At 44.5% G+C, this 17,586-nt stretch overlaps 1 protein-coding gene across 1 annotated transcript in view; it reads left to right on the forward strand.

The window, feature by feature from the left end:
• T265_10045 (hypothetical protein) overlaps positions 1-14,705 on the forward strand; it is a gene marked incomplete at both ends in the record, with an annotated part of 56,613 nt that extends 41,908 nt beyond the window's left edge. The window contains 3 exons of the mRNA XM_009176299.1: positions 5,853-6,189; positions 6,690-6,948; positions 13,943-14,705. Of these exons, the coding sequence (XP_009174563.1) occupies positions 5,853-6,189; positions 6,690-6,948; positions 13,943-14,116 (770 nt within the window). The remainder of the gene's footprint in view (positions 1-5,852; positions 6,190-6,689; positions 6,949-13,942) is intronic.
• Between the last annotated feature and the right edge of the window lie 2,881 nt (positions 14,706-17,586).

A 17,586-nucleotide genomic window follows, 5' to 3' on the forward strand; every position in this document is an offset into this window, starting at 1 on the left:
CCTATTCGGCCCGCAACCAGGTGCCTAGCTCTGCTGCTGCCTGCCGTTGCTTGCCTATCATTGATAGGCATATCATACAGAGTAAACAGCTTTCGATCAAATACGTCTTTTGTCAGTTCCCTGTCAGAGATAACCACTTGTAGTTGTGCTTCCAGAGTGGGTGACAGTGTACTTTGAGCTGTCAGATTGATTTAGTTACGGATCGTTTTGGTCCAATTTCCGAGACATGTATATGTTACTCACTGAAACTTCTTAACTCGGTGTCACTCACACATTAGTTCACTTAAATGTCCTCTTACCACTTTCTCCCGCCACTCTTGCATTGGATGAACTGTAAAAACAAACATTTTTTTTTAAAAAAAGAACGTTTATCATTATTGGAATCTTTCTAGGGGGGGGGGACGAGATGGCTCAGTGGTTCGAGAGCAAATTCACTGACTTGAAGGTCCGTGGTTCGATTCCTGTCTAGGCTTGGGCAAACTGGCACTATCCCAGCCCTCGTGCTTCCTTCTGGTGGTATGGCTGCTAGGCACGCAACTCGACTCGATCCCTTCTAGTTTCCGTCTGCCAGTTGAGTGTCAATTTTCGTTTTTCGCCAACGAGCTCATTGATTCTAGTGTGACGTCTTCAGATTTCCACCCTGAAATCCCACCTACCTTCAGGACTGCTGAGGTTTTTCGTGAAAAACGCCTCTGACGTGAAGCGTACTAACTTTCTACAGCACTCCTGTCACTTGGTACCTCTCCTCATCTACTAGGACTGTAAGGCTGTACACATCAGCTCACCTTCGATATATGGAGACCCTTAGTGCGCTCCAGTCCACCGCAAAGGCATGGTTGGATGCTGTTTTCTTGCCAATGGGGTGCAGTAGCTAAACATTCCGAGTCAGAAGTAAATTAAAACATGTATGAGCCGAAGTTACTGGTGTTCTCCGTAGGAGAAGGGTTATTGGGGAGCATTATAAAGGTGTTTGCATCGAATGCTACTCAACCAGTCATCCGTGTAATGCGGCCCAATGTCAAGTACAAGGACTGTCGGCAATCCTTCGTGGCCGAAGGCCTTTTTGAGTCAGAGACTAGGGGCATGGTCCCCGAACAAAACCATGCATCCTTCCACTGCCTTGTGGGTCAGACTTTCGAGTCAAAGTTTCAAGGTGGGATACCCCCTTCCTCGACCTGGGCAAACAGGAATTGTCGTTTACCTGCATAGTTTTGTGTCCACTGATGTCCCTACCCAACCCCTTCCCAGCACACAAGCAAACGTCACTGGGCCACTTGACTCAATTATCTGATCGAAGGGCCCTATGCTCCTTGCTGCCTGGTAACAACAAACAAAAGAATACCCTTCTAAATCCACGAGATCCTTTCTATTTAAGAGCTTTTAACGTGTATATTCTATGTCGAATCGGCAAACAAACAATGCTCATCGGGAACTTATACTGCCTAAAATTGATGCATGCTGTTTCCGAAGCACGCATACAACACCCACGCGTGGTTATGCATCTCAGAACGTCAAGGACGAACTCAGCTCTTTAACAGTTCTCCCTTCGCGTGACCGGTGATCCGGGAGCGATGACTGGTGGAGTACATGCCACGGAAGTTGCACTCATCCCTAGAACTGAACACGGTTTGCTTGATTGGATCCCACTGAACAGTCGTCTTCGCGCCGTCCGGTTGTCCAGCTCAGTCAAGCTCAATGCCTCTCGAACTGAAAAACGGTGCTTGTTTGTAGTATCGGCTCACCTTCCAACGGACTGTAGTTCCGACCCTGAGAAGGTTACTTTCTATCGGGGGCTATCCGGCCTCAGTCATCGAGCAACGAAGCACTGAAATTGTGATCCTTGCGGGCGATAATAATTCCCAAGACGGTCGTCTGAGCTACATGGAATCGCATCTGGGCGGTCGATTCGGATTGGATGCTTGTTGCACAGACAACGGAGAGCGACTCTTCCAATTTCTCGCCAGTCCGAACTTTCAGCATAAACGTTCACATCGCGTAACCTAGTGGCCACGAACTGCAAATCAACCGTGGGTCTAGTTAGATCACGTGACCGTCACCCACCGCTGGAGGGCCACAATTCAAGACCGCCGTTCCTTCCGAGGCATACCACTTGATTCCGATCATAACATAATGCGTGCACGCCTGATAGTTCGTTTTCCCTCAGGCTCTTGCAAGTCAGCAACAAGCATGCCAGGCCACCATCTTCATGGAACTACCGATGGCCCAACAACTCTCCACAGCAAACTAATTCTGTACTGGTGACAGGAAGAAGGCGTTCATTGTGGAGTTATTTATTAGAAAACACCAACTGAACAGTTTCAGACTTGGACAGGGAAGCACAACTCCAACATCCATCTTCTTTATAAAAGCTGAATATCCGTCTTCTTGAACGCGTCTTCCTGAGCTTTCCTAGATATTCATTGACTATCGCGCAAATGTAAACGAATGCTACAATGCAATTCCACAAATTCTGCAATAAATCTCACTTTTCAATAGACGTGAATTGGAGTTACGAGAAAACATATTACTCGCGTCCCTCATCAGTAGTATCCACCGTTATCGGTGGTAAACGTGTGGATGAAGGATTGCAAAATATGTAGGAATATATGCTAGCGGCGTTCCCTGATGTCTGTCTAAATTCCCCGATACATTCAAATGACCAGTGAATTTCGTCAAGATTGCTAGTTATGACTAATGTCGGGAAGTCCGTACCAACAGGCAACGAGTACGATAGCTTACGCAAATCACTCAAACGTCAAATAGCGAAAAGCCTAAGGAAAGACAGAGCTCCGGTGGACATCGAAAGCTGGGAGATGCAGAAGGCTTTTTCTACCGGAAGCAGCCGTACCCTATGTCGACTGACACAGTCAACTGGCCCTAGAAAAACAACGGCCAGTGAAACGATAAATGAATGCAAGAGAACTGGACGGTCTGTATCCAGCCCCGTTCAAAGGAGGCGAAAAATCCCTGATGACCCATCCAAATAAACTTATTGGCGTGATATGGAATGAAGAGAAAGTGCTTCTGTCAGCGCCACCTCTCATCGAGAAGATTTACTCGCTCCGTGCTCCATGTTTCGAATCGTACCGAGCAATCTTGAGTGTCTAGCACAAATTAATGTCCTGGGGATTCAGTCTTTGGAGGTATCGTAGCAAATAATGCTGCACTAGGTTTAAAATTGAGTACGAATAAGTACGATCAATCAAACCAGAACCCTGAATTCAGGATTGGAGATTAGTATTGGCCTAGATTGTGCGGATCAAATCTACTGTGACCACATACGATGTACGATCTTTCAGAATCAGCAGTCTGCAAAAATCCAGATTTCTTTCTAGTTATCAGGTGACATATATGCAAAACTTTAAATCGATCCAACAGTTGCCTTTGATTTGCATAGATTTTTCAATGTAATTACCAGGATTTCTTAGTGGTCGTGGTGGAATACATTGCATGTTTGGGTACGCTTTTTATCACACGATTTATCTGCAACACTTCAAATTCGCACAACAGCTGTTTCAGTTTCCACACATTCCTCTCTGTAATTAACGAAATGCATAAGTGCCTTGTGGGAAAAGGGATGTGTGACACTTTTTCACATACCGATGTATCCTTTGAACACAGAATGCGTGGTTAAGGGAATGACTGTCTTTTTACGTGTAATTCTTTAGTATATCCATATGAACGCTTCGTCGACCTGTTCCTTAGCAGTCGTGTACGAGTTTATTTGTCGTGTTTCACTGTAGTTGCTCGTTAACTAACGTATTCCAGGAACATGTCTTGTTTGTTTAAGGTGGTTTTAACTGGACACTCAGTTGGGTCTTTCAATTCTGATATTGTTCAAGTGAATATGCTGCACCCAGACAGCTTCATGTTTCATTCGAGCGGCGTTCAGTACGTCGACGCATTTTCCTCAAATAGAATTATTCAAAGGGTTGATGCTCAACCTTAATAGTAGTGTCATATTGAGAAAAATGATGTTCACTACTATCTATGAAGTGGTTCGTGAGACCGCCTCGTGTTTGGTTGGGTTTATCCACTAGATTACCTCCCCTATAATACATCTTGTTCCCAACGATTCGGATTTCACACCATATAGACAAAAACATTCACGTTGTGATGCCACAATGTGGCTAGTGTTGTGTGCCTCTCAGATCCAATCAATTTTCCGAAATTTTTGAAGACAACGATTCATCTCTGATCAGTAATATTTATGAAGGAATGCATAAGTATTGTGGAAACATTTTGGGGTTTTGCGGGATAGGTATGTTTGCTCATAGCCACACCACTCTCGTTTGAACGGCCGTGTTCCGTGGCGTAAATACGCCAGAACAGAACACGGCCGTTCAAACGAGAGTGGTGTGGCTATTGTGGAAACACCGTATTTCCACTGGTGAATTAGTGTTTAATTCGGCTCCTAATGGATAGCTGATGAACAGCTGTACCACTGCTCTAGGTACCTCAGTGGTTGAGGCGTAAACCTGGAGGTCCGTGGTTCGTACTCAAACCGGGTACTTCGGTTGCTCCTATATAGGCTTAGAAAACTTGATGGTACCTCACTCCTCGTGCTCCCTTCATCTAGAATGCCAGCTATACACCGAAACTGGGTTGCAACTAAACGCTTATTATCTGCGTTACTTTTTGTTAGAACTGCTCCAATTATACTGGTTTGGTCACGCCCATTCGAAGTCCGTCCTTCTGGACGGGCCATGATACTGTTCAGAAGTATCAAAGATCTGACTGCGTGTCGTGACTATCACATAAAGCCTAAACGTGTGAGAAGCTAAAAGTTCGCCAAGTTGATGTTTGGGACGTTCGTGTGATCGGTCTACAAAAACGGACATATTCTTCTATTCCCCCAATTATCTGCAATTTGACTTGATTCGTTTTCAACGCTTCACTTTTTACCACTTTTTGTCCTGTTGTCGAATGATCGTTACGCTTATAATTAATTCGTACATGGGACCAGTGATTGGAAATTCAAACTGATGCTAACAGAACAGTCCACTATGCTTCCAGGATGAATAACTTTTGTGAAAGCAGCTGAATATTCGTTCATTCTTTCAATTCTCAGCAGCCATGCCACCCCGTGGATGCACGAGCGCTGAGGTAGTGCTATGCTGCCCAAGCCTAGACGGTAGTAGTCGAGATGACGGCATCCGGTTCATACCGCAACCCCTTGGTCAGTAAGCCCACGTCTGGATCACTGAGCTACTGCGAGTTGGCATTCATTACACGATCCCCTTGACAGAATGGATGTTTATGAGGGTTTCCAAAACCAATCAAGGCCATGCTGAAAAACATTTTCACATAGAAATCCGGAATCTCATTATTTATAGGGCTACAGACATTTTGACTACATTTTTCCTCTCCACTTATTTTAGGGCATTGTATTTGCGTACCTAAAAGCTTGGCTTTTATCAGAAGCATTTGGGTTAAAAAAGTATATCCGTTCTGAATCAATTGGAAAATGTTTGGGACCGATTGGGAAGTCATCGTTTCAGAGGGGTCTGGTAAACAATCGGTGGATTTATTGCTGGGCAACATTCTGGTTACTGTTTACTTTGCGGCTCTAACTCTCCTACTGGTTGCTACCGTGCAACCCATATTGATATTGCGGACGAGTGTCCTTCAGCCAATTATTTTGTGTTCTGTTTTTATTTCTAGGTGTTTGTCTTCCTTCATCGTTTCGAGGGGTCTGGTAAACAATCGGTGGATTTATTGCTGGGCAACATTCTGGTTACTGTTTACTTTGCGGCTCTAACTCTCCTACTGGTTGCTACCGTGCAACCCATATTGATATTGCGGACGAGTGTCCTTCAGCCAATTATTTTGTGTTCTGTTTTTATTTCTAGGTGTTTGTCTTCCTTTGAAACCGCTTTCGTTGCTCCTGGAATATATGCCTTTTGGAGATTTGACCACTTTTCTTAAACACTACGAACAGTCCAACGGTGACAGTCGGATATTTCCACAACACATGACCCCGACTCTTTTGAGTGCTATGAATGGTGAGGTCATCTCTCGTACTCATAATCGGGGTGAGATGACTCGCCCAACTTCAGCAGATCTGCGTGCCATGCATAAACAGACTTGGCTTCCTCCAATTAAACTGACATCCCTGAACCTTTTGGAAATGGCTTTGGATGCCTGCGACGCAATGGTCTACCTGAGTGATAATTACTATGTTCACAGGTTTGTCTTCTTCCTTCATGGCATATTTTATGCCGTGTTTTTCATGGCTGCGACTAACCTCTCTCTTCATTCTATTTCTGTTAGCTGTTGCTTCATTTTTGGTTACCATCGCCAGTCATTTATTTACCTTGGAGAATACTCGACAAAGCTAGTTTCCCCACAGTGTTTGAACACAATACAAACAGTTAATTTTTGTCCTCGTATGCATCCGGGGCGAGATGGCTCAAGTGGTTAGAGCGCGAATTTACTGACCGGAAGGTCCGTGGTTCGAACCCGACCACTGTCCCTCGATTTCCCCTGTCTAGGTTTGGGCAACCTGACAGTATCCCAGCCCTCGTGCTTCCTTCGGGTGGCATGGCAGCTGGGCACCGAATGGGCGCTACAGCTGAACGATTTCTTTTTCGTATGCATCCAAAAGCCTACTTTGTTGAAGTTTGCTATGTATTTGTACGGAATTTGTTGTTGGTCCCGGTTAATAGCCACATTTTTGTCTTCCGTAGAGATGTCGCCACTCGAAGCTTTTTGGTAGGAAACAAGATGATCGTCAAACTTGCCGACTTCTCCATGTGCCGCCCAGTACAGCCTGGGGTCGATTACGTTGCCGTTCAGGGCGTGTTTTTACCGGTCAAGTGGCTCCCCCTTGAGTCAATACTGGAAGGCTTGTTCCAGGTGGACACAGACGTTTGGTCATTTGGCGTATTTCTGTGGGAATTGTTCACCTACGCTTCCGAGCCGTATCCGGACTTAAGCCACGAACAAGTGAGTGGGGGGGACGGCTTCCATTCGGTTTTTTTTACTTGACACCGTCTTTCTCTTTCATATCAGTAAGGAGTGCCAGAGGTTAAGTGTCAGTTCAAGACATATGCAGACTCATATCACTTGACCTGATGTGGTCGCCCTTCTCCTCCTCGGGTGATCTGTTCCACAAGTTAACATCGCTAGCTTAGATACCCGTGCCTTCAGTGTACCTTGCTCAACTCTTCTCAGGAAACCTAGAGAGTTGCCCTCTGGATTCGAAAGGTGTGCGTTACTTGTGTCTCCTAATAAAGATAAACCTGATGTTTACTATTTCTTTTTTTTCAGTAAACACACACTTAGCCGGGTGTGCTGTATGAAACCATTAAATGTTAACTGTAAAATATTCCTATTACTCACATGTCAAGTATGGTAAAGCACGAGGGAAATTCAGTCGATTCCTATGGCTTTTCTATAAGAAGTCGTCACCGGACAGCAAATGAAATAATGATCTCTTCTATTGAGAAGAGTAGCTTAATGACATTTGTAAGTGCAATTCAAAAATGCCTCTACATGTGGCTCACTGATATCCAACTAAGAGAAACGTCGGGTAGAATACTTTGGGAAACAAATCACTCTGAATACGGAGCTTCTTCCAAATTTAGGAGTACTTGAGTACACATCCTACTCAGGCGTCACTGAGATTGTGGCTCCCAGTACCTTCCCTTCGTTCTGTTCGAGCACGATGGTGAATAGTTCACTCAGTGCCATCCCAATTTATTCGCGTTCATCTGTTTACCACCGACATTCTCGGACAACCGGTAAGCCCACGTATTCAGAATCTCTGCTGTCAATGAATGTGGTGACCATAAGTGCCAGTCTGAATTCTGGTTCCGCCCTCACTGGCTCTACGTCATTCCTTGGCGACGCATGATACCTTAACTATTGGGCGACACGCGATTTTTCAAGGTGTTAGAGTTTGCATTGATCACATGTGCAGATGATCCATGGTCTCATGGTTCCTACACGTTCAATTCCGCCCATCGATCAATTCTTTTGACTACGTTTGCTTACAGATGGGTGTCCCGAAAGTTTTCGAACATGATGCGGCCATTATATCCGATATCTTTGTCCCGGAGGGTCTCGAAAATCCCGGTGTTTAAATCTTCGCTAGTGAGAACCTTGTCGAGTTGTAGTGTGCCGGCGGTGTCGTCCAGGTCTTTTGAGACGAAAACAAAACATGTCATTTAGTAAATTAACCATGGTTATACCCCCCTTTGACGCGCGCTTTGTACCCACAAAGCACATCGTCATGTAGCTATGAATATGCCCATCATCCCCATGAGTTCGTGAAAAATTTCATGTACAACGGTTATTGCATGAAATTCGATGGAAGTGTATCGGTTGAAGTCAGTACATGCATCAATGATGTTAATTTGCCTCAATTCTATCGTCAAAGGATACATTAGTAGGTATCAGAGGTTGCGTACATCAGACTACTGTGTTGTTTGGTTACTCCACAATAACTTAATTAAGGGCAAATTAGTTGCTCTCCGTATGCATTCCTCCAACAACTGGAGGGATACGATTGATCAAGGTGGAACCGTGTTACTGGTGATAGATGTTGAATAGGTCCGAAAGACCAAATAATTGGGCCGAGTCCAGTACTGCTGTGTTTACGACCGGCTGTAGATGCAGTCAATAGTACACGAGAACCAAAACCAGCTCAGTTTTGAGTGAATGTAATATATTCCTCTTAATATCGAGCATCTTTAGCTTTCAGTATCAAGGTAGACCGTAGGTGGTGAAGATTATCCTATCCGTTTAATTGCGTCCGTGTAGAGTGGTCTCAGTTGGTAGAAAGTTAGTCAAGCACGTAAAAAGTTGAAAAGGAACACCCCGTATGCATCAATAGATGTTCCGATCCTGGCATTACTCCTATATCACTGATGGTTATGAACTAATCATTGCAGTGAAGCAAATTTATATAACAGACTAATAAGTGCGGGAATGCTGGTTGTTAAAAAATTTATACAATCAGAACAACGAATTCCGTTGTCGAATCTGAGTTTCAAAGTTTTCCCTTATCTTGGTCGCGATCCCGAAGTCTCAACAACTAGGAACTTCGTATATTGCGTTGACAGAGCGCAGGGCATTAAATTTACGAAAGACTAATAAGACTGCGACCAGCTGTAAGTCATACTTCACCGACAGGTTAACAGCCATACGGTTCAGTTAACATTAGGACAATAATTATGGTTTATAGGTGTTGGAGATCCGGACTTAACCACAAAATTCCTTGGAGGCATCCTAATACAAAGTCACTCATGTACATTAGGAATTTGTATGAATTCACCAAAAGTAGCTGGTTTTCCCTTGGATCAGAGGTATTGCGGGTTGCAAAGAGGTCTTTTCCCTTAACGAACTTGAAGGTGTAATACAACACCGCAGTTCTGCTCGATATTCCGGATTTGTTTTGTTGTTTCTCATCAGGTGCCTACTGCAGACTTCATTGACAAATAAATCTACTTATAAAAATTCCACGTAAAAGACGTGCTTACTAGTTTATCACGGTAATGTCAGCAAAACGGAAAGCTGTTTCTGCTTACACGGATTCGGCTTCTGTTTACGAGTAGCACTGACCTCAGCAACTCTGATGTTTGCTGTGTTTGACACGACAGCCGTTTGGTGGATAAGATGTTTGTTCTGTCAGATGACGAGTGTGACCCTCTCTGACTTCGGTGCTGTATCAGTGCATCCGATTAGTTGAGTTGTCTCCGTATTCTCCATGATACGTGCTCCCAACCCTCAAACGTGGTAGCCGCTCTGGTTTGCCTAGCCAGATGGACGTGACTCGACTGATGATGCTGGATTTGGCAAACGGTGTTTACGGAACTTTGACTTGTGGTTCTGGAGCGCAGTTTGTCTTTTGAACAGAAACTGGCCTGGCTACGGTACAAGTCCTTTGCATCACGTTTTTTTCGGACGACGTTATATTATCTCGGTGATCGGTAGATTAATGCAAATGTCAAGTTTGAAAACAGCGATACCGTACTCCAGCTGGAGTGTCTTTACACTGGGTTTCTTAGTGCATACCTCGGGATTAGCGCGTGAACCGAGATTGTCTAAAAGAACTGAGTTCTGTTTGAATTGTGTCATCAATGCAGGTTTGTTCGCCTCGGCGGCACCTCTGTCGCGTCGGCACGAACCTGGTGAAATGCAGGTATTGTCCTGCCAACTACCTAAACAGCACACGAGTCGTTGAGAGCACAAACAAACGCGAAAAGGTGCACCGATAGAACGCTCATACCTAACAGGATCACACCCCATACCACCGACCCTCTCAGCTGCTCGTCATTTGATTAAGAACAGGTATCGCATCTACCTAACGACAACATTTGATGTTCAACACGGCAAACAACAGTTTTGGAAATCGCTGAATTTGCTGCTGTTCGCAAACGGAACCCATCTGTGTTAGCAGAAGGGTTTGGTTTTATTGGTAATACAGAGGTGGACTGCTGATTGAGCCTTTGCCATGGTGACTTTTCGTTCCATTTCTATTTATTATTGAAGCCTGCGGTACGTGTCTGACGAGAATCAACGAAATAAATTCAAAGTACGAAGTAAAACTGCACTATTACGTTCCACGTTTAGAGCGCGAATTAGTTTTGATATTAACTCGATGCATACGTGAGGTGACGCTGTATAAGTAGGAAAGTGGTTTGTACTGGCTGGCGACATTAAAATAGCGGTCGCAATTTTCCGTGGATGAGGTAATTGTACGCATAAAAATACGCATGAATCTCGGCCGGTGCTTTAACTCTCGTTTACTCCCAAAGGCGAGCTGTTTTGCTTTGGTTAGCATCTGTATGGAAGACTTTGAATATGTATTTTAGCTGGATTCGGGTAGGTAGGCTTGTTCGCTGTCATCAAATATGAGACGGTACACCAGTACTACCAGTATCTCAACACATTGAATCCACTTCGAACTCATGACACTTGCTGGCCTGTATGACGCGCGACAGTAATAGGAAACTAAAAACCACCGTTTGTCAGAAACGTGTAGTTTTAAATTATCCATCAGACCATCCTGGGGCAAATGTGCTACTATCATTTCGCCAATTCATAGTCCGTTAAGGAAGCTATCCACGGAATAACTTCACCAACCAGTAGCACGCAATATAGGTAATGAAAGAACGGCTGGGTAACTACACACCAGAATTGTTGAGCGTAGGTGAAGGTGAAACGTAGATGAACATCGGGTGCTGATTAAGGATCCGACAATAGCAAGGCTCCCACTATATGCTGGAAACAAGATCGGTGTGGAAAAGCGTGGAAGTTTCGGTGAGAAGAAGGACTCGCACCACAGCCTTCAGTGGCCGAGGAGTTGGAATTGCAAAGTATTATAGTGAATGGAGTAGAGGAGAGCTTGAGGAGCTACTACGTCGCAGTGTGCGGTACCGATTAAGAGAAGTCAACAGAAGTTGCTTGAACCTGAGTTGCGGAGCTCGCTAAAACCCATTTAATTTATCCCACTCCCTAACCAGATTGTCGCAACGCACAAACACGGGACTTTTCGGGCGACACTTGAAACGATTACCCATATTAGCTGACACAGACTTTCAGCCTACTCTCAACACTGATTTAGTGCTAACTAAATATCTCTGATTGGTTCTGTCGGTATTCAAACTCTACTCTCTCCCTCAGCTTACTCACTCGATACGGTGAATCTTTTTGCGTCAAAGGCAAAGCGTAGCCCACTAACAAACTTGTTCAATTTTTGCCGCATCCATGAAACGATTACTTCCGCATCTGTTTGAAGCTTTCTCCAACCATTTGCTACTACTTAAAATGAATGAGGATGCACCGAGCCCCTCTGCGAAATAAATTCTTTCAATGGCAGACACTGAACAGCCATCTTGTTTTGTTGGATGCAGGTTATAAGTGAAAATTGTTTTGAAAAGGCAGTCTGAATGTTCCCTTCTAAGTCTCTCTACCCGGGAAGCAATCAGGCACTCGAGCCCACCGACTGTCATCTGTTGGCGGATTATTGTCACATATATATTAGCTGTTGTGCCCACTGAGCTGTGAAGTTTGGTTACCAACATTTCGTCACCAACCGGAGTAACTGTGCAGTAAGCGATGCGTCGGTTTGTAGGCGTTGAGCGATGAACTTGTGCTTTTTGACCCAAGAGAGGGTGAACTGCGGTTGCGATTGTTCGTTTAGGTACTCGGCTCCATTTATTAGACGGTTGGCTAGCTCCCTAATCAGTTAACATCCGGATGATCTCTGAGTCCGACCCCTCCGACTCACCGCAAGTAACCCTTGACCTATGGGTCCCACGATTGTGATCTGAGTTGTCCTTCTCATCGTGAGCCCCGTTTGTGTTGTTCGATTAATTTGCTGATCTTCTGCTTCTAGTGGTACGTAGGTTTGGTCAATTCTTATGTGCCGGTTGGTTGAGCTCTTCTAGTATCATTCCTCTATGAATTCCCTTGCTTGTGTTTCTGTCTGTCAGATCCTCTAAGTTTCTAAATTGAATTTGCGTCCTTAGTTTTTGTGTCTATTGAAACCATGGGTTATTGTGCCCTCTGATTGCTGTATTCTGTTCCTTCATCCATGTAGAAAGTTTTCCTCTTCTTTTCACAGTATATTATTAAGCAGAATTTCTCCCGGCATTCTTATCCATCTTCAGCTTAGGTTTTGAAGTCAACTTCCTCCGTTTATCGATTGCTTGTGATTGCACTGATCGTGCTGTTAATGCAGCTGCGTTTTCGGTGTACTGTGGGACGAGCCGTTTGTTCATCTCTGAGTCTCCTTATCTTCATGCTTTACTTGGAGAAATTTCGCAGGTTCCCATCCGTTGTTTTGAACTACTCGGTATAGAAGCAACATATCAGCTTCGTCGGACGACTCGAGGGAAACCGACCATCAGACGGACGGATCAGTTGATAACAATGGTAATCGTGAAACCCGCAGGTAAATGGTCATCTGGGAGAAGTCAGATTCGCAACTCATCCAAACGCCGACCGGTTTAGGGAGTTGGCCAACGATTCAACAAGTGGGGCCGAGCATCCCAACGGCCAGTCGTAATCACAAGTCACGTCTTCTGGTTAAGCAAAACGTATAGGCACAAACAAAATATTGTTCAACGCCTACAGGTTCATGCACTGATGTCAGCTTGGTTGGCGTCGAAATGTTTGCAACCAAATTATCAGGCCCAGTGAACACAACAATAGTCATCCGTAACATATGTTGATTTGAAAATTTCACAAACATTAACGACTCTCCTAACAATTGCCTCTCAGTTATGATCGATATTATCTATTTTCCATTTATCTATCCCTCCGACTTTCAAGTGGATCTTAAGCACGAACGGGATTGTTTCTGCTTCTCGAAGTCTTTTTAAGGAGATTATTTCATGAAGTTAACTTCGTAAGCCGCATTGCTTCGTTCTTTTTGGTTGTGTCACCGGGTTTATTGGTTGTAACAAACTCCAGTTTATAGACCTGAAAGGATCTTTCCTCCTTTGATGTTTAAATTGAGTTCCATTTTAACCGTCTGTCATGTATAGGCTCCAAAGTTTCACCGATTGTCTGATGTGCATATTTTCGCAGTCTGTTTTAAACTTGTTTCCTAAATAGGCAAAGTTGGGTCCACAGCTATTTTTCATCAAATATTCTCAGGCTCGCCCTTTGCTATTAGTCTCAATTACACAGACGTATCTATTGCTGCTTTATTCTGGCAATCTGAGATTGCAAGCGGTGTGTCGGACAAATTTGTTGGAACAAATAACGTATGGTTTTGTACGCATTATGGGTCAATCCTCCAGTAAATTTATGTTGATTCCAGAAAGGGTAACATCCTTGCGTTTTCCGTTGCTTGTCTCTCAGAAGTCTACCGAAAGTGTACTGTGAACACAGTACTGGATAGGCTTTCCTGATCAGTTTTCACTATACTCATTGCTTGTACGTTCTAGTTCATTTTGTTACTTCGTTTGCGCATCCATCTGTTTAGGTCATCACTTTCTTGGAAAATGGTGGTCGACTCTCCTGTCCTGTCAGTTGTCCGGATACCGTGTACAATCTTATGCTATCATGCTGGGACTCTCAAAGGACCCAGCGCCCGACATTCCCGAATATACGGTGTCGACTTCACGGAATCCTCACGGAACTGTGCAATCCCAGTTGACGGAGACTGTTCGGATATAGCTGCCATTTCGATCTCGGTAATCTAGCATTCCATCCGCCGGTTCTACTTGATAAGCTAGTGTCGCATTCTGAACCCAGTTACACCGTTTTCCTCAAGCCCAGTGCATGCCCTTTGCGAGACATCAAGTTTTCAGTTTGTCCTTCTTGGAAATTTCCCGGTGTTCTTTGGACGACAAAACACTGTTTCATCCCCCACCCCACGTCACAAACTTGAAAACCCTGTACAGTATAATCTTCCATCCTGTTCATCTACATTGAATATTCGGACCAGCTTAGGTTTCTACTCAATACATATTTTTTGGCATTTTTTCTGCATGTGCCTCAGCGTTTCATGATAAGCCTCTGCGGTAATTTGGTCAAAATGCAAATCCCTGAACGTTTGAGGAGTCTTGTGTTTGACTACAAATAACGCACTTTTCATTCCTGGTCTCTGAGTCTCATGTGATCCCCAGGAGGTTCGTCGTTACAGCAGCACTGGAGTTCCCACAGTAGAAGGCCGACAGCGGAACCCTGTTCTGCCTTGTACAGCTCAACTCACTGATCCATTTCAAGTGAAGCTTGTCTCTTATTCAGTGGGAAAACGGTTTGAGAATCTCAAGGGTGAACGAATTTTTGGATCAGCGGAGAAATTACCTTTCACCAGCTATTTGCAAGTAAACGCATCTACCTGACCGAATTCTGTTTTCTGTATTGACGCAGCTCAGCCTACTCAGGAATAACTTCAGGGTATGTAGTGAGCAGTATTCAAAACCACGGCATAGGACATCATTTTTATACCTTACAGTGACTGCAGAGTATACGGTCTAAACTTTAGTGGTGGGTGCACCTCCGAGGGGACTGATGTGTGCTGAACGAAACTGTACGTCATGCGGCTGTGCTCTTACTTCGTGTTCAAATGAACGCTGTTTCGAAACGTGGGAATCGCAATAGGCTGCTGGTGCGTAGATGCAGTCAAAAATCGGACGGTCGCTTAGTGATTCTGTGTACTGTACGGAGATTTTCTATACTGCTTATTCAAAATAGTCGTATCACTTTGATGTTGCGTATTCTGTCCTGATGTTGGTAGGGCAGCCATCATGCAGCATGCAATCCTCGCTCCTGTATCATGCATTCGGTGGTCTTATTACTACATAAATCTAGGAGGCATGAGGGCGACCACAGTCTATCCTAAGCCTCTGGTCCCGAAGCTTGATCTTCGGATGATGTAATTTCGCCTACGACTGCTGATGAGCACATCGTTACGTCTGTTCCCAAACCTTCCAATGGGGGGCAGGCACCCTTGTTAGTCAGGACTCTTTACGGTACCAAGATAGTTTAAGGAACTGTGTCATATGCACATCGTTGTTCAGTGGGTCAAAGAGATTAACTGTCGCCATCATTCAATTATGGAAACATGAAAATCATTCGAAAAAACTTTCCTACCAACTTAAAAGACCGTCAGAACGTCTTCATTGCTTTTTCGCTCGAGGAAAATATTTTTTCGATTGCTGTTTAGGACGTCACCGTTCCGTTTTTTTCTAATTTGCATGAAACGTGATGCGATAGGAACCCCTGCAACGCTTAAGTTGCGTGGAGCTCAAATATATTCAGTGCAGTCACTACAAGAATGTTGTTTTAACCGTGGTCAGGCGTATGTGCTGTTTAGTGACGATGTTGCTTACTTCGCTGGGTTACACCTGCGGCTTTGTGCATATCTACAAAAGAACGTCAGAGGGAGTTTACCGCGTTGTTGAGCCCTTCTTGTTCTCGAATATATATATATATATATATAATGATCAGAGATTCCGTTAATATGCATGGTAACTGGGGGGCAGTCTACTGTGCTCACGCAGTCGCATCACCCAAAATATTTAATATCCCTACCAAACAACAATCTATAAGTAGGTCAGAGCAAGAATAGACTTCACCCGACGAATGAAAGTTCCATCTGAGAATTCGTTGCTCGGTAGGCAGTCAGCACATTTGACCACGTGATGTGGATCCCGTAATTGAAAGATGAGCGGTGCTATATCTTGTCTGCAAGTCAGTCACACTGCTGATCAGCTGCTTGTGGCCGAACGGTTGATAGTTCAAACTTGTAGCCGAGAGGTCGCTGGTTCGAGACTCTGGGGCTTAGTGAGACTCGCACTGCTGACGATGTCTGTCATTTACGTAATGTTTCTTTGTTGAAAGTTAACTATTCCCCGCAAGACAAACACTGCCAGTTCACCTACCTGAATCGAGGTTTACGGGGAACTAATCGGACTTGGCTACCAGCTGATCCCATGGCAACGATCTGACGGGTCGGAAATTATGAACTGGACCAAGCTTGCTAATCGACGTTGACTTGGTTATCAAGGATATAGCTCAGGTAACTTGAACTAACAGCTGTATGAGTATAGGTAAATGCAAAATCAGAAGCTCATGTGAACTGAGTTTCAGAAGTGATCGGAGGCAAAATCAAAGCTGACCAGGGCATTGTTATATCCTTCGGTGTTTCCAAGTCATCATTTGAAATGCATGTCGTTCTTTATTACTCCGAGCACCGTTTCAGATTCGAGCGACGGTCTTGTTCTTCACCCCATCCTAAAAATCGGGTTTTGGTCCCTCTCTTCGGTCACAACTCTACCACTCTTAGTATCCTCCACTCGCTTTTTTATGCACCTTACTACCCATTTGACTTTATTATTATGGATACTATTATTTTTTTCATTCATCAGATAAGTTTGAAAAACCATGACCTTAGTTTCAACTTTTGCAGGAGTCTGGCACTTTTAACAGAGGATTGGCGAACTGCCGTCTGTGCGGCCATGAGGAACTTTGGAGCACAGCACATCTCAGTTCTCGAACGAAAGTGTATCATTAGAAACGTCTGTGCAGTGTTGGGCAAATAGCTCAGTACAACCACGACCTGCTAAATCTATCCGTACTTGCGGGTGCTTAGATCTTAGGAGTATCGGACTCGTCAGGCAGCAGCTTACCATAAACCACTATGAATGCATCAGTCAACTACCCAGTTTCTCAAGTTTCTAATCAACGTATGCCAACAGTACAACTCCGATCGCTCATCAACACCTACCCATTAGTGCCTTACTACGAGCTGACGTTATCGGTGGCCATCCGTCTACTGGTTTGCCACTTGACTATCCATCCTCACCTAAATGGCGCGGCAACGGCACCCACATAAAGCATTGGAGACGTACGGCTGTCCGCCGCAATCTGATGAACTGGCAAACCAGCAACTGATTAAGCAAGCCCCTCGTTGCTGTTGCCCACCGTTAAGTTATTGCGCTTAGGTTACCTGATGTCTCAACAGACTGTTGCATGTTCGCCCACAGATTTCATTCTGCATCAGGGCTAATACCACAGTTTGCCCCGCGCAAACAACCCATGGTTCATCTACTGTGCACAGGCGTCTAGAGGTCAACCGTTGTTGACCGACAAGTTCGTCTCGGACGCCAATCGGCCAGG

This window comes from Opisthorchis viverrini, assembly GCF_000715545.1.
Source record: "Opisthorchis viverrini unplaced genomic scaffold opera_v5_332, whole genome shotgun sequence".
In the NCBI taxonomy this organism is placed as follows: Eukaryota; Metazoa; Platyhelminthes; class Trematoda; order Opisthorchiida; family Opisthorchiidae; genus Opisthorchis; species Opisthorchis viverrini.